This window comes from Haliotis rufescens, unplaced genomic scaffold, assembly GCF_023055435.1.
Source record: "Haliotis rufescens isolate VD_foot unplaced genomic scaffold, xgHalRufe1.0.p SCAF_2, whole genome shotgun sequence".
NCBI lineage: Eukaryota > Metazoa > Mollusca > Gastropoda > Lepetellida > Haliotidae > Haliotis > Haliotis rufescens.
In genome coordinates this window covers 10202760-10224788 of record NW_025963890.1, presented here as the reverse complement: position 1 = coordinate 10224788, position 22029 = coordinate 10202760, and the positions used below count along the sequence as shown (strand labels likewise).

The following is a 22029-nucleotide window of genomic DNA, read 5'->3' as shown; positions in this document are numbered from 1 at the left end:
GGTAGACTGTCACCATACCTAGGACATGGCAATGGTATTGTCAGGTAGACTGTCACCATACCTAGGACATGGCAATGATATTGTCAGGTAGACTGTCAACTTGCCTAGGACATGGCAATGATATTGTCAGGTAGACTGTCACCAAACCTAGGACATGGCAATGATATTGTCAGGTAGACAGTCAACATACCTAGGACATGGCAATAATATTGTCAGGTAGACTGTCAACATACCTAGGACATGACAATGGTATTGTCAGGTAGACTGTCAACATACCTAGGACATGGCAATGATATTGTCAAGTAGGATGTCTTCATAATGAGGACATTTCCAAATATGATTTGTAAGTCTTTCATAAGGATATTGCAATCTCATTCAAATCAGATCTTAGTGCTCGCTACCACTACACTAAGATCTGAGGTCATCCCATTACAGGTCACTTCAAAATGACCTTTCACATACTTTGACCAGCCAATGAATCAACTAACAAGATGATGACAATAGCCAATCATGAGGCAGATTTCTCAAGTTTTATGGCACTAGTGTCCAACTGCTGAATTCCATTCCAGACAACACTTTGAAAAATATAGATTCAAACTTGACAACTGAACAACAGAAACTTCTGGAATACAATGTATCTAATAGATGGCTGAGATTGTGTGGCAGTACTTCCCCAACCAAGGAAAGTCTCTTCCATTTCAAATATGTATCCCAGTTGAGGCATGAGATAGATAATGATTTTGACAGAATCGATTGTGCAGCCCATAACTGTTGTTTAGAATATGTCATGTTAACCTTTTCGTGGTTGCATGTTTAGAAATACATTCAAACTACCCTTTTTCCCAATCTGGTAAGTGACACTCTGACTGGTCAGACAAAAGGTTGTTCTGATATTACCTGTAATGAGATTCCTCAGATCTTTGTTTAGCAATAGCAAGAACTAAGATCTGATTTTAATAAGATTGAAGGATATTGTTCACAAAGTCAGTTAGGACAAATCAAAACTGCTTTTCATCAATAATCATATAAAACATTGTATATTGGTAGCACACTGTCTGAAGTCTGTTACATAATCCTGATATATTATACCGTTCTACCCTTGGGGGATGTCTTGTGATAGATGCATACTGCCAGGTGTGTGTGTTGTGAGGAGATACATAGTGCCAGGTGTGTGTGTTGTGAGGAGATACATAGTGCCAGGTGTGTGTGTTATGAGGAGATACATAGTGCCAGGTGTGTGTGTTGTGAGGAGATACATAGTGCCAGGTGTGTGTGTTATGAGGAGATACATAGTGCCAGGTGTGTGTGTTGTGAGGATATACATAGTGCCAGGTATGCAGACAATTATGGTCTTGGTGCAGGTATATCTCCTGGAAACAGCGAAATGTGTTTCCGTGTTTTTGTGTCTGACATAATGAATTTTAAACTTGCCACATGTATGTCAGTCGTTGTTTTGATAACCTCCCCCAAATAACAAAGGACTAAGTAATTGTTTTCTATATTGTTATTTAACAGTGAATTAACTGTTATCACTATCATTATCCTATTGTTCTTGTAGAACCAAGTAGATCCTGTCCAACTGCTTCTGTTACTTCATCACCTCAGAAGGCCAATATTTAGAAGTTGGAACTTCCCCCAATGTTCTTTTGTTGAAGAAAGGTTGGATATGAAAATATTTTGGAATGATACAAAGGACATTTCTTTTAGCAGGTGCTGTGTTTCATGGGTTATCTCCTTGCAATATCTTGTGACCTATCTGTGCTGTTACTTACTTATCGATGTATCAATCTGTTATCGTTGTCCATGTTTATGTTTCAAAATCAGGCAAGTGAATAATCCCTTGACTGTTAAGGTTTGCAATGGTTTTGTCAGGGCAATGATTTGTGTTGATTAATAAGTTATGTTTTAACAGGTTTGACATAAAACTGTAAGGTAAACTACCAATATGCTATTGGTATTTGATTGAAATGAAATTTGTCATCAGCTATACTACCAATATGCTAGTATATTAAATTAAAATGAAACATGTCATCAGCTACCAATATGCTAGGATATAACATTGAAATGAAACGATGTCAGCTATACTACCAGTATGCTAGTATATTACATTGACATGAAACGTCATCAGCTATCATTATACTAGTATATTACATTGACATGAAACATGATGACATCAGCTACCAATATGCTAGTATATTACATCGAAATCAAATATGTCATCAGCTATACTACTAAGACACTAGTATATTACATTAAAATGAATCATGTCAACCGCTATACTACCAGTATGCTACTACAGTCAAGTCTCGTTAATCCGACACTCGTTAATCCGACACTCGGCTTTATCCGACACAAATGATGGGAACCGATTGAATCAGTGCTATTTAGTCCCGTTAATCCGACATTCTCGCACTCCGACTCCGACACACCTAATTTGCAACGAATTGCCGAAATCACTCATTAATCAGTCTCGTTAATCCGACACAGTGATCAGTGTACTCCGTGGTCATCTGACCGCGAGTACACAACCCCGTGTTTTGACACGCACTGGCTGCAGAGATTAACTTAACAATTAACAGGAAAAGCTATTCAAACCTGTCGACACGACTAATGTGAAATGTCACTTTTTGCCACCAAATACAACAGCGCACATTCAACACTGAAAGACTATTTTAAGTAGATGAAGCAAGTTGTCAAGACAGTAGCACTTGCATTTACACAAGGAAACGTGTGTCGTTGATGTGATTAATTCAGTGAGTAATGTCTCTATTGTTATGTATAAATGGGAAAATTATTATTATTTTTGCACATTCATTAATTATAAATTAAGGAATGAATGAATAAACAACATAACAATATTAATATTTCGTTTTTAATGATTTTATTACAAGGTACACACGGTTATTATCTATCGTGAAGACGTCCGATTTTCGATCACAAATCACTTCATTTCATTAATCCGACATACTCATTAATCCGACACAATCATGTGCAACCAACGATGTCGGATTAACAAGACTTGACTGTATATTACATTGAAATGATATGTCATCAGCTATCAATATACTAGTATATTACATTGACATGCTTACAATAGCTACCACTATGCTAATATATTACATTGAATCAAATATGTCATCAGCTATACTACCAATACACTAGTATATTAAATTAAAATGAAACATCATCAGCTACCAATATGCTAGTATATTACCTGGTACATTGAAATGAAACATGTCATGAGCAATACTACAGAATGCTGGTATATTACACTGAAATGAAACATCATGGCATCAGTGTGGCCCTTTACCATGTTGGTCTGTTTTCTCATATTGGCTGACCATATTGTAAAATGAATTTCCCGTAAATCTTCTGGACTGCATATGAATACTTTTCTATCTTTTTTTTCTAATAACATGCTAATCTGTTTGGCAAAATGGATGCCTCAATAATATCACATTAAGTTTGATCAATATTGAACGCTTTCAATGCAGTTGTTTTCTCCACATTCTGAGTTCGCAAAGACAGAAGAGTTCTACAGAAAATTACTTTTGTATTTTACATTGTCGATAAACATTATGTTTGCAGATTTGAGGGTGTTATTGAGTATTCAATGCATGGAAGTTAACATTTGAAACCTCCAGTTTAAACCTAAGGGGTCAAGATGAAGTTTTGTTTATCCCCTAATTCAACATATCAAGTGATCCTGTGCCTAAAAACTTTGTGGGTCCTTCTCAAAGACAACCTGTTCCACCTCGTTTTAACAATTTAACTTTCGTGATACTCAATGACAAATACTAACTGATACAAATGCACAAAGGAATCTAGTCTCATGTTATTTTATTGATATAGGGCACATAATCTGACTCACATGACTGGTCAAAAGTTATGCTATATAATCGGTGAAGTTCATTGTAGCTTATGTGATATTATATAATGGGTTGAGGACCAAACACATTACTTTCTCTTATGTACCATACATAAATGATGCATAATGATGACTATTTCACCTCCAACAATATAGCCATCTGTCTACATGTGCTTGGACCTGTGAAGATCCGGTTAGAATAGGCGTTCATCAACCTATGCTTGCCGTAAAAGGCGACCATGCTTGTCACAGGGATCAGGTGGTCAGGCTCACTGACTTGGTTGATGCATGTCATCGTATCCCATTGTGTAGATCAATGCTCATGATATTAATCACTGGATTGTCTGGTCCAGACTCGATTATTTACAGACCACCGTCAAATACCTGGAATATTGCTGCATGTGGCGTTAAACAATAAACTAACAAACAAGTTTGGGAAAAGAACCTTCAGATGTGTGTGTCTGATTCTGTGTGTGTCCAGTATGGGGTCTTCAACTTTGTGTCTCCTGTCAGTCTCTGCTGTTCGATTTGTAGTTGTTCACTATGGGAGAGGTTTTCAACTGACTGCTTGACTTTGAATCATGTAACACAATAGCCTAAAGTAGAGCTTCTTCAGTTTTCCACTCCTTTATTTTGTTTCATTATTTCATATGAGGAATATCTTCTGTTTTGTACCAGGAGGTCTGATACTTCTATATATGGCAGTTCTGGTACTTCTATATATGGCAGTTCTGGTACTTCTATATATGGATGTTATGATTGGTCTGGTTCTTCTATACATGGATGGTCTGGTACTTCTATATATGGATGGTCTGGTACTTCTCTATATGGATGGTCTGGTTGGTTTGGTACTTCGAAATATGGATGTTCTGGTACTTCTATATATGGATGTTCTGGTACTTCTATATATGGATGTTCTGGAACTTCTATATATGGCAGTTCAGATACTTCTATATATGGATGGTCTAGTACCTCTGTATATCGCAGTTTTGGTACTTCTATATATGGATGGTCTGGTACTTCTTTATATGGATGGTCTGGTACTTCTATATATGACAGTTCTGGTACTTCTATATATGGATGTCCTGGTACTTCTATATATGGATGTTCTGGTACATCTATTATATGAATGTTCTGGTACTTCTATATATGGATGTTCTGGTACTTCTATAAATGGATGGTCTGGTACTTATATATATGGATGTTCTGGTACTTCTATAAATGGATGGTCTGGTACTTCTATATATGGATGTTCTGGTACTTCTATATATGGATGTTCTGGTACTTCTATAAATGGATGGTCTGGTACTTCTATAAATGGATGGTCTAGTACTTCTATATATGACAGTTCTGATACTTCTATATATGGATGTTCTGGTACTTCTGTTTATGGATGTATTGGTACTTATATATTTGGAGGCTCTGGTACTTCCATATATGGATGTTATAGTACTTCTAAATATTGATGTTTTAATACTTCTAAACATTGACGTACTGATACTGCTATATATGGATGTCCTATGTATTCATAAATAACTGTATTGATGGTCAGTTGTATGTTGATCTTGTCAGACTTCCAAGCGTGCTTCCACTCATATTCGTATTTTCAAGTCATGTCTTTCAGTATTCTTTATCATTCCGTATTGCCATAGCTGTACATAAGATGATGTGTATGTGTATATGACCCAAGTTGTCTGCTTGTATACCATACCGTGTAAATATGTAATAAAGGTTTTTCACTACAGGCTGGTTTTTTTGTTGTTGTATGGAATGACTGTCCAGATCAGTTTTACATCTGCAGCAAATTGCACGAGTAATTTGAACAAACGCATTCAGATCAATCTCATTAAAATCAGATCTTAGTACTCGCTGTCGCTAAACAAAGATCTGAGGACATTCCATTAAGGGTCATGTCAGAACGACCTTTCATCCAACCAACCAGAGCGTCGCTTACCAGATCATGAAAGTGACAGTCGGAATGTGTTTTCTAATCATGCAACCACGAAATATTTAACACGGGGTATTCCAAACGACAGTTACGGGTTTTATTATTATATCAATACAATCTAGGCCATCTATAAGCCATTCCAGAATGTTCTTATCAGTTTGTTTTTTTTAATCGAGAATACGTCAAAATATGTTTTGAAGCGTAGTGGCCAGTTTGAAACTAGTGTCGTAAAGCTCGAGAAAGCTGCCGTCTGATTGGCTAATGTCGATTTCTTGTCAGTCATTTCATTGGTCGGTCAAAATTCGTGAAAGGTCGTTCTGACATGACCCATAATGGAATGTCCTCAGATCTTTGTTTAGCGGTAGCGAAAACTAAGATCTGATTTTAATGAGATTGCATTCAGATTAGTTCGGAATAGCCTTTCACAAGCTTTGTAAATAAGACAAATTAGATTGTTATGATAAACTAAGTACTCTTTCAACTTGTTTGTTCAGTGGTCAAAGTTTTATAAATCACCTTCACCCTGAAAGTGCCTTGATCCGCTATCGTTCGCCCGAATCACAACTTCTCCAGGACTGACCTTTGGTTTCATGTGGTTTGGATATCTTATGTGACATGAAATGTAAACTCCCCTAATCCTCAGTCTTCCGGTGCCATATCTTTGCTCCCAAAGTTTTAATGGCCGTCACCGTGTCTATCAACGTCTGATGGAACCTTACGACGTGTGTTTTTAACGTTTTGCATTTGGTGGTGGGAGTGTAATGGCGTGGGGAGGCATCACTGCACATCACAGAACCTCTCTAATCGTTATCGACGGCAATTTGAAAGGTGTACAGACCCATGAACATCACATCACTTTACAGCAGGTCAAAACACACTCTCGCGTTGCCCGTGTGGTCACAGGCTGAATTGGACAACAGAACATCCACACAGTCCCTTGGCAGCTGTTTCGCCATATCTGGCTCGCTGACTTACTTGATACATGTCATCCATCCCAATTGCGTGGATCGATGCTCATGATGTCAATCACTGGATTGTCTGGTCCAGACTCGATTATTTTACAGACCACCGTCATATAGCTGGAATATTGCTGAGTGCGGCGTTTAACAACAAACACACAAAAACAAAACTTATAAACAGCACTACAGTCCATTCAGCACATCCCACTTACATTGAGAAATTAAAATATTAGGCGCTAGTCTGAAAGTTACCATTATTGAAAGTTACCGTGATAGTGTGAGATAAGTAGATCCGGTATAGAGAAGTCCGAATTGACACACACCTGGGTAGTGATTTTAACTTAAAATGTCCATATATGGACCAAGTACAGAAGCTACTTGTCTCCGACTCCGCCATGTTCAGTTGTACAAGGATTATCAATGGGTCCTGAAGATGAGCTGGACTCAAGCCAAAGTTCAATCAGTTCATTCAACCCGCAATTTACCTGTCTTCGAACACGCGTTTTAGTATTCAATTCAGCCTGCAGTACCCTAATAACAGACACTATATACAGTGTCAAACACACTAAAAGTTAGTAACAGAGCGTAAAGTCTACCACTTTCCTTAACAAAGGACATATATAGAATCGAAATGGTTTATTGCAAAATGTTTAGTAAAACAATTCCCTCAGCTGCAGATAAATAGGAAACATTGCCGACAGTTTGTAATGCCACTAAAGAAATTAAGTACTGTCTTTGTGAACGAAACAAAAACACAATAAACACGTACAGCACCTTGAGCCATTATCGTTGATGGTAGGGTTTGCTGTTACACCAAGAAGACTTTATAAGATAGACTCCATGGCAATATATACAGAACCAAAACTGGTGATTATCATTTTTCTTGAAGGTATAGTTCTTTTGGAATTAGAATATCCTTTAGATCGATTTCTATAGAAACTTGGCAATGAAGATATACCCGCCGTCTTCAACGTTGCTTCTACTTCCCGAACTGGACAGCTCTGTTAATGCAGACATTGTTCTGGGGCGTGAAGGGGCCGAGGCTGAGGTCGACCTCACAGCTGAAGAGGTTGGGATTGTAGTACTGGAAGTTGAAATTGCTGCAGCTGACAGTCTCGACCACGCCCTCTCTACACGTGTAGAACCTGGTACAGTCGTCCCAGTCGGGGTAGATGTAGAACACGAGGTTGGAGGGGCAGTCGAACTTCTGATTGCACCTGCCGGAGGATCCTGTGAACAGGTCAGCCCATTATCAGCTCTATCAACACTATCAGCCTATACTCAACCCATTCTCAACTCTATCAGCCTATACTCAACCCATTATCAGCTCTATCAGCCTATACTCGTCCCATTCTCAGTTCTACCAGCCTATACTCAACCCATTATCAGCTCTATCAGCCTATACTCATCCCATTCTTAACTCTACCAGCCTATACTCATCCAATTCTCAACTCTGACAGCCTATACACATCTCATTCACAGCTCTACCAGCCAATACTCATCCCATTCTCAACTCTGACAGCCTATACTCATCCCATTCTCAGCTCTACCAGCCTATACTCATCCCATTCTCAGCTCTACCAGCCTATACTCATCCCATTCTCAGCTCTACCAGCCAATACTCATCCCATTCTCAACTCTACCAGCCTATACTCATCCCATTCTCAACTCTACCAGCCTATACTCATCCCATTCTCAACTCTGACAGCCTATACTCATCCCATTCTCAACTCTGACAGCCTATACTCATCCCATTCTCAACTCTACCAGCCTATACTCATCCCATTCTCAACTCTGACAGCCTATACTCATCCCATTCTCAACTCTACCAGCCTATACTCATCCCATTCTCAGCTCTACCAGCCTATACTCATCCCATTCTCAGCTCTACCAGCCTATACTCATCTCATTCTCAGTTCTACCAGCCTACACTCATCCAATTCTCAACTCTACCAGCCTATACTCATCCCATTCTTAACTCTACCAGCCTATACTCATCCAATTCTCAACTCTGACAGCCTATACTCATCCCATTCTTAACTCTACCAGCCTATACTCATCCAATTCTCAACTCTGACAGCCTATACTCATCCCATTCTCAGCTCTACCAGCCTATACACATCTCATTCACAGCTCTACCAGCCTATACTCATCCCATTCTCAACTCTACCAGACTATACTCATCCCATTCTCAACTCTACCAGCCTATACTCATCCCATTCTTAACTCTACCAGCCTATACTCATCCCATTCTTAACTCTACCAGCCTATACTCATCCAATTCTCAACTCTGACAGCCTATACTCATCCCATTCTCAGCTCTACCAGCCTATACACATCTCATTCACAGCTCTACCAGCCTATACTCATCCCATTCTCAGCTCTACCAGCCTATACTCATCCCATTCTTAACTCTATCAGCCTATACTCATCCCATTCTCAGTTCTACCAGCCTATACTCATCCCATTCTCAACTCTACCAGCCTACACTCATCCCATTCTCAGCTCTATCTGCCTATACTCATCCCATTCTCAGTTCTACCAGCCTATACTCATCCCATTCTCAACTCTACCAGCCTATACTCATCCCATTCTCAGTTCTACCAGCCTACACTCATCCCATTCTCAACTCTACCAGCCTATACTCATCCCATTCTCAACTCTACCAGACTATACTCATCCCATTCTCAACTCTACCAGCCTATACTCAACCCATTCTCAGCTCCACCAGCTTATACTCATCTCATTCACAGCTCTACCAGCCTATACTCATCCCATTTTCAACTCTACCAGCCTATATTCAACCCATTCTCAGCTCTAGCAGCCTATACTCAACCCATTCTCAGTTCTACCAGCCTATACTCAACCCATTCTCAGTTCTACCAGCCTATACTCATCCCATTCTCAGTTCTACCAGCCTATACTCATCCACCTCTCAGCTCTACCAGCCTATACTCATCCACCTCTCAGTTCTACCAGCCTATACTCATCCCCTTCTCAGTTCTACCAGCCTATACTCATCCCATTCTCAGTTCTACCAGCCTATACACATCCCATTCTCAGCTCTACCAGCCTATACTCATCCCATTCTCAACTCTACCAGCCTATACACATCTCATTCACAGCTCTACCAGCCTATACACATCTCATTCACAGCTCTAGCAGCCTATACTCAACCCATTCTCAGCTCTAGCAGCCTATACTCAACCCATTCTCAGCTCTAGCAGCCTATACTCAACCCATTCACAGCTCTAGCAGCCTATACTCAACCCATTCTCAGCTCTAGCAGCCTATACTCATCCCATTCTTAACTCTACCAGCCTATACTCATCCCATTCTTAACTCTACCAGCCTATACACATCCCATTCTCAGTTCTACCAGCCTATACACATCTCATTCACAGCTCTACCAGCCTATACACATCTCATTCACAGCTCTAGCAGCCTATACTCAACCCATTCTCAGCTCTAGCAGCCTATACTCAACCCATTCTCAGCTCTAGCAGCCTATACTCAACCCATTCACAGCTCTAGCAGCCTATACTCAACCCATTCTCAGCTCTAGCAGCCTATACTCATCCCATTCTTAACTCTACCAGCCTATACTCATCCCATTCTCAGTTCTACCAGCCTATACACATCTCATTCACAGCTCTACCAGCCTATACACATCTCATTCACAGCTCTAGCAGCCTATACTCAACCCATTCTCAGCTCTAGCAGCCTATACTCATCCCATTCTCAACTCTACCAGCCTATACACATCCCATTCTCAGCTCTACCAGCCTATACACATCTCATTCACAGCTCTAGCAGCCTATACTCAACCCATTCACAGCTCTACCAGCCTATACTCATCCCATTCTCAACTCTACCAGCCTATACACATCTCATTCACAGCTCTACCAGCCTATACACATCTCATTCACAGCTCTAGCAGCCTATACTCAACCCATTCACAGCTCTACCAGCCTATACTCATCCCATTCTCAACTCTACCAGCCTATACACATCTCATTCACAGCTCTACCAGCCTATACACATCTCATTCACAGCTCTAGCAGCCTATACTCAACCCATTCACAGCTCTACCAGCCTATACACATCTCATTCACAGCTCTACCAGCCTATACTCATCCCATTCTCAACTCTACCAGCCTATACTCATCCCATTCTCAGCTCTATCAGCCTATACTCATCCCATTCTCAGCTCTATCAGCCTATACTCATCTCATTCTCAACTCTACCAGCCTATACTCATCCCATTCTCAGTTCTACCAGCCTACACTCATCCCATTCTCAACTCTACCAGCCTATACTTAACCCATTCCCACCTCTAGGTATTTGAAATTAAGAGACTTGAGGGTTCCGTTAGAGGACTATTTTCATTGAGCCTAAGACATAACTATATTTCCCCGGTGGTGATTAGCGAGTGGGAATTGGCCCCCATGCTGTTCGTAAGAGGGCCCAAATGGATCGGGTGGTCAGGCTCGGTGACTTGGTTTATTGTGTGTCATCGTACCCCAACGGCGTGGATCATTACTCATAATATCAATCACTAGATTGTCTGGTCCAGACTCGATTATTTACAGGTCGCCGCCATACAGCTGGAATATTGCTGACTGCGTGTCAGCTTAATGTGGGAGGAAAGCCCGAAGTGATGCAGGTCTCAGACGTTTACCACTTCGGTGAAACCCACGAGCACGGGTATGGTGCTGACAAACCTAGAAACATAATCAGGGCGAACCGGGATTCGAACCCACAATTGTTGCCAAAGGGACGCAACTCTGCACAGCGATTCGCGGCGCCTTAGACGACGCCCCCCCCCCCCCCCCCCCCCCCCCCCCCCCCAAGAGAAACAATGATTAGAAAAGTCTGTGGATCGATGCTCATGATGTCAATCACTGGATTGTTTGGTCCAGACTCGATTATTTACAGACCGCCGTCATAAAGCTGGGATATTGCTGAGTGCTGCGTTATTCAACAAACAAACAAACAAACAACCCCATTCAAGGCATACCTGACCCCGACTGTCTCTTCCGTCGCCCTCTCCTAGAAACAGTGGGAGATCCGCCTGAAAGGTAGGGACGTTTCATCAACACAAAGTGACGGTCAAGGCAGCGGAAGTGATTTCTTAAAGGAATGTTCAGTATTAAAGAATTCTATTATACTCGTTTTTTAAATACCAGAATATGGATTTTTTATGGCACAGTTATGGCTTACGGGGGTTGGGGCTAGACATTGATTACATTATATTATAATGATGTCGCATACGCTTGTAAAAAGCTATGTCAGAATGTGCTCAAAAAGATGTAAAAAAGAAGAAAAAAAGAAGAAAAAAAATAAAGAAAGAAAAAAAGAAAAAGGAAGGTGCCAAAATACCATACCATAAATAGAACCCAGGAATCTTATCTTGCGTTTTACATCCTTGACAGTTGACTGTGACAGACATGGGAGTCTGAAGCCAACTAAATATTATAGTTATTTCTTCGAAAATATAACAATTTGTATAGGTGATATTGAAATGAGTAGAACGAAGCGGGATAAGGGCCCTTTTTGGCCCAGAGGATCTGAATAATTTAAGAATTGGGAAAACCTATTGGAATTATTATTAAAGCTATCAAATTCCGAGTGGTTTAGTTACATTCACTCCTGGGTTCGCACGTGTTGTTGGGACCCATGTACATGTCCTCGGGGCAGTAGCCGCTGATGGTCATGTTGCCGTCGCAGCGGTAGTAGGTCTTGCTGCAGGAGCCACTGCTGGGGTAGATCTGGTTGCCCACACACAGAGACCGGGGTCGAATCCGCTGACTCTCCACAGACACCAGGCACCACACGGCTACAATGGAAAAAAACCCGCGTTACCTTAGAAACCATTGATATAATTGTATCTAATTGCCTTTGCAGAGTTGCGTCCCTTGCCACGCCAGAAACCTATGATTATGGGTTCGAATCCCGGTTCGCCACGATTATGCATCTACCCGTGCTAGTGGGTTTCACCAAATTGGTAAACGTCTGAGACCTGCATCACTTCGGGCTTTCCTCCTACTTTAAGCTGACACGCCGTGATGTAATTGGAATACTGTTAAAAGCGGCATTCAACCAAACTCACTCACTCCTATTTCAGTTATATAACGGCATGTCAGCTGCAGTTAGATGTGGAGGGTAGCATGAAAGTACAGCTGGACCTAGACGCTTACCACATTTAGAAAACTAATGACAATGGATATCGTGCTGTAGGACAAGAATGAGATTAGTGCGAACCTGTGATTCGAGTGAGTGAGTGAGTATGGTTTTACGCCGCTTTTAGCAATATTCCAGCAATATCACGGCGGGGGACACCACAAATGGGCTTCACACATTGTACCCATGTCGGGAATCGAACCCGGGTCTTCGGCGTGACGAGCGAACGCTTTAACCACTAGGCTACCCGACCGCCCCACCTGTGATTTGAACTTGCGATCATCGGATCCTCGCCTAATCAAAGGATGCAACCCCTTAGCATCGCCATACGTAGGAACCCCTTCGTATCTTCATGCGTAGAAACCCCTTCGTATTTCCTTGCGTTAAAACCCCTTCGTATCTCCGTACGTGGAAACCCTCGAACCCGGGTCTTCGTCGTGACGAGCGAACGCATTAACTACTAGGCTACCCCACCACCCCACATCAGTAAAATGTATACACCCGCAATTGACTTGACACGCCATACTCCCTAATCTGTGAAAACGGAAGCACCCCTGCGTCCTTACATGATTGTTTTATCACAAAAATGTCGTGTTAGAAATATCATCCATGCAACAGAAAAAAATATTTTTAGCAAAACCCTACAGTAGTCCCCGGATGAGGAAGTACGTAGAATTTTTGTACGTGACATTACGTGCCTCGTTTTGAGGAGCGCCCACGCTCAGCGTGTACTGTAGAAGTTGCTAGAGGTATCTGTTCGGGGCCACGCACGGCCCAACTAAACGTCCTCATGATGTCGTGAATCCCCCTTCAAACTGAGGTAATTAAATGGTAGCGCGTGTTGACTCACGCACACACCGGTCACTCCCAGAGCGAGATGTGCTTGCGAGATCAAAGCACAACGAGAGTCTATTTTTTTTTCACCTGAATCTACCTTAACGCGCTACCTGCCCGGAATGTTAACAGGTAAGTCTCACTCACCTGGAGATGTGTCACAATATACGTCTCACATACCAGCCGTTCAAATTAGAACAATTAAATATATTGAGACAAGGAACCTAAGAGATTTGTAACCAATTCGACACGAACCCGGAATCGATGGGAATATTTTTTTTTTTTAAAAGAGAACGTTATTATTTGTGACCTTTAAAGATCTGAAAGAGTATTGTAATCTCAGATGAGAAGTATCATATTAATTCTTTAAAAAGTGTGACAATTGTAAGGGCTATGCCACTGTTTTCGGTTTGATTAATATTAATATTGATTATATAATAAGTCGTTAATATCTAACAAATATGATGAATTTAATTTCAAAACATTAAAAATATTTACATTAATTGTATTTTAATTATGATCATTAGTCTGGAGCTAGCAAGTGAAGCATGTAAATTCACACCTTTTATATCTATACAGCAACACTTTCTAGTGTATAATAGTGTACAATGGATATTTTTGTTCATACCCTTGCATTCTATCAAGAAAGAGTTTTACCCTTAGAAACCGTTAAAGAAAAATCTCCCAGCAGAGTTATAGAAACGGCGTGTTTAAGGGAAACATGATACCTAAAAACAGATACCTGCGTTCTGGCAAATGTTGGACGTTGAGTCTAATCCTCACTAACTGTTTAACATTTGAAATAAAAGTTATAACATACCGACAGCTAACAGGAGTGCATTCATGATGGCTTGTTCGCGTCACTGGGCTTCTCGAAACTCAAGGTTTACATACAGCCTGCTGAAGGCGGGGTCGCACGCCGGCTCTAGACAGGGGCAGACAACTCTGTATCCCACGGTGACAGTGTACGGATGCAGGGTGACCCTAGTCCACTGGAAGTGTCTGTCCGTCTTGTTAACCTTAGGGTTGTCAGGTAGACGAGACATCAACATCTAGCCATCCCAGCATCATCGGAATAGTGTCTGTATTGTAGGTAAGAGAAAGCCCCGTGTTTGATCGCCAGGTGAATGATACCATCCCTTTCTTGGGTACATCTGATGTAGATTTCAGTGTTTGTTTTCTACCACTGTAATTGCTGCTTGTTGACAGAGAAATCCTGTAGGGAGCATGCATCGTTGTTTGAAGAGCACACTGCAAGGTTTGCCTATTCTGCGGGTTTAGTCGTCCAATTAGTATCGGGCAAAGCAAACCCTACTGGTGTTACGTGTCGCATTGTCCCGTACGCATGTCACTGAAGACGACACCCAGGACGTGACGCTACCTGGATCAGACATACTCACAACCCAATTAAATAAACTTAGTAGTTAAAAGACCGATTTAATGCTAATTTCTTTAAACAAAGCATGAACACATTTTCGTTGTTTTGTACACTGAATTCAATATTTGACAGGAATGTCCCAAGTAAAGCCTTGCTGTCTGTATGTCTGATAAAAACGTTCTTTAATTTGTTAGAGATTAACATTGTTGTACATTTGGTTCCATCAATCTACTTAAAGGATCCCTGGTATGTTATACTGGTAATGTAGTGTTGAACTAATAAATGCTTCAAACTGCTTTGAGTGTGTGAGTTTCATCATCGGTGAACTATTGTCTCTTTGGAATGGAAGGCGGTAGGGTAGCCTAGTGGTTCTCGTCGCGCAGAAGGCCCGGGTTCGATTTCCCGGTTTCATACATACATACATACATACATACATACATACATACATACAAATCAATAGGACAATGAAGAATGCGTCGTTTGTTTCACGATAAAACATTTTCTATCGTTCTATCGTGACGTCATTTCTGGAGATGACGTCATTTATTGGACGACGTTATTTTTTAGAGGGAAGTGTCCAGTAAGTTCTTCCCCATCGATGTAGCTGGACTACGCAGATAAACGCAGTGGCCGAACGATCGCATCCAAAAGCGGGAGAGATATGACAATCGGTATTGGGAGTAAAAGGTACAGATAATCGACGTGAGGATTCTGAGAATATACGGGAAGTACCAAACTCATCCCACCTTTTCGCAAAATAGATTTGTCCGACATTTACGAGGTTGGATTCTATTGAGGGAGTCATCATTTATTTAAATACGGGTAAATATCTTTGAAAGCTTTTATCAACATCCTTTTATCTATATTTTATCAACATCCTTAAAGAGGCTGTACATAATGTTGATATCTCATATAAGAAATAAACGACTCGTGTTCGTTTGTTTATCGTACAGTAAAACACTGCAGGAGAATAAACCACCCTGTAGTGTTTTATTGTACCATAAACAAATCCAATTCGTGTGGCTTCTTGTCTTCACGAAACATCCTGCTGGTTTGATACAGAGCAAGGATTACCACTTAGTCCACATGTAGGGGATATTAAAATTACGGATTAAGGAGAGTGCGTTATATTTTCGTCACTTATAATTAAGGATTGAATAGGTGCCTGTACACGTTCATCAGTTAATGAAGACAGTTGATTGCACGCGATTTCGCGAAGACAACCATATTTCCTCTTGTAAGATCCGTGTCTAAAGTTGAAGTCTTGAAAGAAGCGGGTTTCAAATAAGAGCAGGGTCACCTTCAGCTCTTTACAGTCAAAGCGTGCACTACGGCGTTCAAAACATACAATACGTCTATCACGTTCTATACGTTTAATAAGTGAAATACGCCCGTGCGTGCATTGCGATCTGTACGTATATTACGCCATGACGTCAACATGTATAATACGCACATTTTATTTCAAAATGTAAAAAGACGTTCATTTTGTTCAGTCTGAAAAATACGCTCGGTAAGTATTGTACTGTATACCCTCCTCGTTCAGATACTTGTATGTCAGGATGACCTGTGAAGTGTCGTATCTCCGTCTCTGGGTTCGGTGAAAACGATTTGCTGACGTAAGGGACAGGTCACATCTCTTGCTGTGGTTAGAGCAGGCTGTCTCTAACTAATATTTACAAACTAGGTTGGTTTGCTGTCTTTGTCAGTTGAAAGGATAACGTCTTTTGAAAACAAGCATTTGTTTTCGAGGACTGCATCGTTTGTAAAGAGTTGCGTGTATGTTTATGACCGAGCTTGACTGGATTTGACCAGTGTTGACCAGCGTGGATTGAACAGAGTTGACCAGTGTTAATCAAGGATAACGTAGGGCAATATTCGTAATAAAACGCATACATTTGTACAATGCAACCGCAGATATAATGGCAAGGACACGGAGAAACACAACAGCAAGTGCTATAACACACAAACATGAGATGTTTTTCATTACTTGACAAAGATGCCATTGTACCTGTCTACTTAATGCATATGAAATGCGCCGTCAGGGTCCGATGACGCAGTCAACCATGTTACCGAGCCTGACAACTGATCCATTTGGTCACCTTGTATAACCATAGGTTGCTATAGGGACCGATTCCAACGGGTCTTTTTTTAAATGAAAGATGACTGGTATAAAAGAGATGTTATCGATTTTGTTATAAATCTGTGTGCGGGCAGCTCAGCATCCCAATCATGTGCCTCTATAATTATGTTTAAGGAGAGATAAAGAGAAATACTTGCAAATATCTCAAAGAAATTGTTCTGTTGACATTTACAATGATGGTGTGTTGAAATGCCGACAAGATGGGACGTGATGAGAAGGCAAATTGTTGTTTACGTACGTTACCGATCAATCATGACAGTTGGTGACGTCATCATGAGATGCTGACTGACTGATTGTTGTATAACGCCGCACTCAGCTATATGACGGCGGTCTGTAAAACATCGAATCTTGACCAGTTAATCCGGGGATTGACATCATAAGCATCGATCTACGCAATAGGGATACGATGACATACACCAACCTAGTCAGTGAGCCTGGCCTCCCGATCCCGTTAGGCAAGCATCGGTTGCTGAAGACCATTTCTAACCCGGATGTTCACGGGTCTGAGCTGCAGACAAGCACGTGGGATGAAAAAAGTCACCTATCAATCGAAATATGGGTTATGGTCATCACCGTGTCTAGTAACAGTGCTTCCGTTCGATTTGAAAACCTAGGCGAACCCATGTTGACAACGGTATAACCTAAGTTAACCTTGGGTGATCCAAGTCGCCCATACCCACTGAACCCCTGGGGTGGGGCTCTCTAGTTAGCAGTCTCCAAGTGACGTCATCGGTAAAAGAGAATTAGTTTCATTTATTGATTCAATTTTAGTGAAATATAATTAACTAGGTATTGATGGTGTATGTTTATTCTGAGATGCGTCAGGGAAATTTAACTTTCGATTGTTCATATGAATACTGTAGAATTGATAATGCAACTTGATGATGATTTTGCATGCGTTTGATGTTCTACGCGTTATTTTTAAGTTTCTTGTCATTTTAAATGCATTAAATAGAAAAGGTGCAATGGCAGCTTTGGCAAGCAATAAAAAAACTTCTAACTTCTCATAGTTATAGCACCATGTGTGTTACAACACTTGCTGTTGTGTCCTTGCCATTATATCTGAGGTTGCATTGAATATCGGATTCTGCCCGAAGTTTCCTGTATTAACACTGGTCAACCCTGGTCAATCCACACTGTTAACATTTATCACACCAGAGCTACAACTGTTAACAGTAATCATACCAGAGCTACAGCTGTTAATATTAATCATACCAGAACTACAACTGTTAACAAGTGTAACACAAGAGCTACAACTGTTAACACGTATCACACCAGAGCTACAACTGTTAACACGTATCACACAGGAGCTACAACTGTTAACATGTATCACACCAGAGCTACAAATGTTAACATTTAAAATGCTACAGGTACAACTTGATATTTTTCATGCTAGAGCTACATGCGTAAAGGTGTTAATAGCCATGTCGCTTTGGAACAGTTGTGATCGGCTGTAAGTTTGAAACCATAACGTTATGAATGAGTGAATGAGTGAGTGAGTGAGTGAGGTTTTACGCCGCTTTTAGCAATATTACAGCAATATCACGGCGGGGGACACCAGAAATGGGCTTCACACATTGTACCCATGTCGGGATTCGAACCCGGGTCTTCGGCGTGACGAGCGAACGCTTTATCCACTAGGCTACCCGACCGCCCCGTTATGAATGGGATTAACCTCGATCAGCGAAGTAACACGGCAACTCTCAGGTTAGTCCGGTTGTGATGGGAGAGAAGCGCGTTGTTCACCATAAACCTACTTACATATTAGGCTTACTAAGAGAATTACACTTCAGATGATAAAGTCCCTTGATGTGTTAATCTTCCAATTAATGTTTGGCCAGTCCCGCAGCTAATCCGATAATCTCTGAACTGCACGTATGGCATAATCCAAAAGTACTGTTTGGATTACTTGTACGGGTCATGTACACACAGGGTTGGACAACATTAAGTCCCATTTATTTGAATAATAACTGAAAACAAATATCATTCGCTATTGTCACCACCTGTACAAACTAAATACTCAATATTTCTATGACGTATTATTCGTACTTATGACAAACAGCATTATGTATAACAACTTCTTTATTCTACATACAAATTTACCTAAATACATTTTTATTATTATAGCAGCTATTTTTGCTCCTGACTGTAAGAAGCGATTACATTAATAATGGTCTGTGAACCAGGGGAAGTGTGAACCTTTAACCTCCCAACCTGGCCACAGTACGTTTCACATGCTACGCGGGGTACACTGAGTGCGAGATAGGTATGCCGAGTTTCTCATGTATTGGCCAGTTCAAGGTGTGACATGTTCTTATCTTCTGTGTACATGCTTTAATTGAAGACAGAAAACAGAAGTTCAGAGGACACAGCCCATAGTTTATTATGGCGTTTCCACATTTAGGCAAACGTTTCAGGATATATCAGCCTTTGGATAGTCCAACGAGGCCTCCAATGCGAAAGCCTGGCAACTTTTTTCGGAAAAAGAAAGTTTTCCGGGACTTTTGTCTTCCAACAGTGCACGATGTTGATGAAATGAGTGATGTGACGGAAGATGCTTTACTTTCAAACCGGTCACAAGGCTCCAACGTCCGTCACCATGGAGATACTAGGAAGAAACCCGCGCGTCTTCCTAGAGACACCGCCGACATTCATCTTCCTGCAAGGTCGACAAGACAGCTGGTGATACACCAGCAGAAACTGATGTTCAAGTTTCAGAACCTTGAACACCAGTTCAAAAAGCTGAAGAGCAAGGCTGGTCTGATTAAACGTGAACTGGACAAGATCAGAGTTATGAAGACACCCGAACCAGAGTTGCCATCAATTATGTTGAACACAAGAACCGACCATGACCCTCCACGATCTGGATCCGATTCTCCTCGCCCTGCCTCCTCTACCACTTCCGGTTCAAGAAGGGGAGCCACGTCCTCCGCATCGTCCTCAGTGTCACTCGTCGTCAGCGCTGCATCAGCATCTCCATCGACAATCCATCCGGGATCGTCCTGTGTCATCCGGTCCTGTTATTCGTGCAGCACCTCGTCCGGGAAGACGGCTAATGATTCTGATTGGAGTTCCCTCAGTGACGGATCTGTCAATCTCCCATCTCTACCCTCAGCCTCCTCCCCTTCCCTGTCCTACTCTCTCTCCCCATCCCCGACCGGAAGTTCAAACAGGTCAGATTCGGACATCGATGAATAGGAGCTGCCTTAACTGGCCTATGTTTTAATGAATTGTGTTGCTCGTTAATTGTGATTTCTCATTCTGCATAGGGCGTTCATAGTCCATTAACTATTACAATGTTAATCAGAAATACATGCTTGCATGTGCAATTAAATGTGAGTAAATGTGATAAAGCTGTACACATAAGTACAGTAAACTACGTTTATAACGAACACGCTTATAACGAACTGGTGGATATAACGAACTGTTTTTTTTTGTTTTTTTGTTGTTGTTGTTTTTGTTTTTTTTGGTTTTTTTGAGGGGGGGTTGGGGGGGCGGGCATTTGCTGTATATATGCTGTATATATGCCTATAACGAACTACGGTTATAACGAACTACAATTTGTGGTCCCTTTGAGTTCTTTATAACCGTAGTTTACTGTAATTTGTTTGACGGATCTTGTTGTGTTTGAAATAAATCCATAATATCAGTATGTTTCGAGAACGTTGATTCTCAAATGCAGTCTTGTAAACTCAATTTGTTAACTCGAGATATGTACATGGGGTAACGGATTAAAATAGGCCCCCTTCACTCTATTAATGGTCATATAAGGCGACACAATTGGATAGAATCTTCAGGCTCGGTGACTAGGTTGATTGCCTGTCATCTAACCGCGTCGGCACGGGGCGGTTCATCATATTGACCACTGGTTTTACAGGCTATCGTGACTGCGGCGTAAAACAACAAGAAAACTGGATATGTTTTTTTCAACGATGTCATGTTATGGCTCAGACAAATCCGTATTGATACTACTGTCAAATATCGTCAGTCTGCTTGATTTGATCGCAGGATTCAACATTTTCTATGAAAGCCCGAACGTAAGGGGGAGAAGGAACTTTCCCGTCACACTATTTTAACCGAACGTGATTGTGAGCAGAAGTATGGCTTCATGACCTTAAATTTGAAGAGTTCTTTTGCGTTTAGGTTTCCATAAACCGAATGAGATAAAGTCACACCCACTAACGGACTACTTTGTTGCATTATTGCTCCGATTGGCATGACCATGTTGCGACATAGTGGAATACGATCATGTGACGACGTATTGTAATGCGATCATGTGACGATACACGTGGTGTTATCATGTGACGACATATTGTGATGCCATCATGTGACGACATATTGTGACATGTTCTCAGGTCGCCATGTTGTGAAATGACACGAAAATCATACGAAAAACACTTCAAGTGGAAAAGGGCATTCTTGGCAATGTATTCAAAAGATCTGATTGAAAAATCATTTTTCATATATCCCCAAATATCTGCAAATATAATAACTTTACCCGTCAAGCAGCAAATAGTCAAATGCACATTCCGTATTTTATACATGTCAAAGATGCATCGAACCCTCATTTGTGACGTGTCAATTAGTGTTCTAGATTTAATTTAGAATAGATACGTCCATTCAGCTGATATACTTCTTTCAGAATGCCAGTCGAACCCTCGATCAGCCTACCCAAGAAACATGAATAGCTCTGCCCAACCAACCCATCTGTCTTTGATA

At 41.1% G+C, this 22029-nt stretch overlaps 1 protein-coding gene across 1 annotated transcript; it reads right to left on the bottom strand.

The window, feature by feature from the left end:
- Positions 1–7396: 7396 nt before the first annotated feature.
- On the bottom strand, positions 7397–14898 carry LOC124136247. The gene is made up of 4 exons (XM_046502118.2): positions 14613–14898; positions 12420–12614; positions 11796–11849; positions 7397–8005 (listed from the first exon to the last, which is right to left on the bottom strand). The coding sequence occupies exons 1-4, from the start codon at positions 14635–14637 to the stop codon at positions 7755–7757; spliced, it is 525 nt and encodes a 174-aa protein (XP_046358074.1). The 5' UTR covers positions 14638–14898; the 3' UTR covers positions 7397–7754.
- Between the last annotated feature and the right edge of the window lie 7131 nt (positions 14899–22029).

What these genes read in the sequence shown, in the direction of transcription:
- LOC124136247 (XM_046502118.2), bottom strand. Translation starts at nt 14,637, where the DNA reads ATGAATGCACTCCTGTTAGCTGTCG. An exon ending in TGCACTCCTGTTAGCTGTCG is followed by an intron (nt 12,615 to 14,612) that starts GTATGTTATAAC and finishes TTTCCATTGTAG; the next exon opens with CCGTGTGGTGCCTGGTGTCT. An exon ending in GTGCGAACCCAGGAGTGAAT is followed by an intron (nt 11,850 to 12,419) that starts GTAACTAAACCA and finishes CCTACCTTTCAG; the next exon opens with GCGGATCTCCCACTGTTTCT.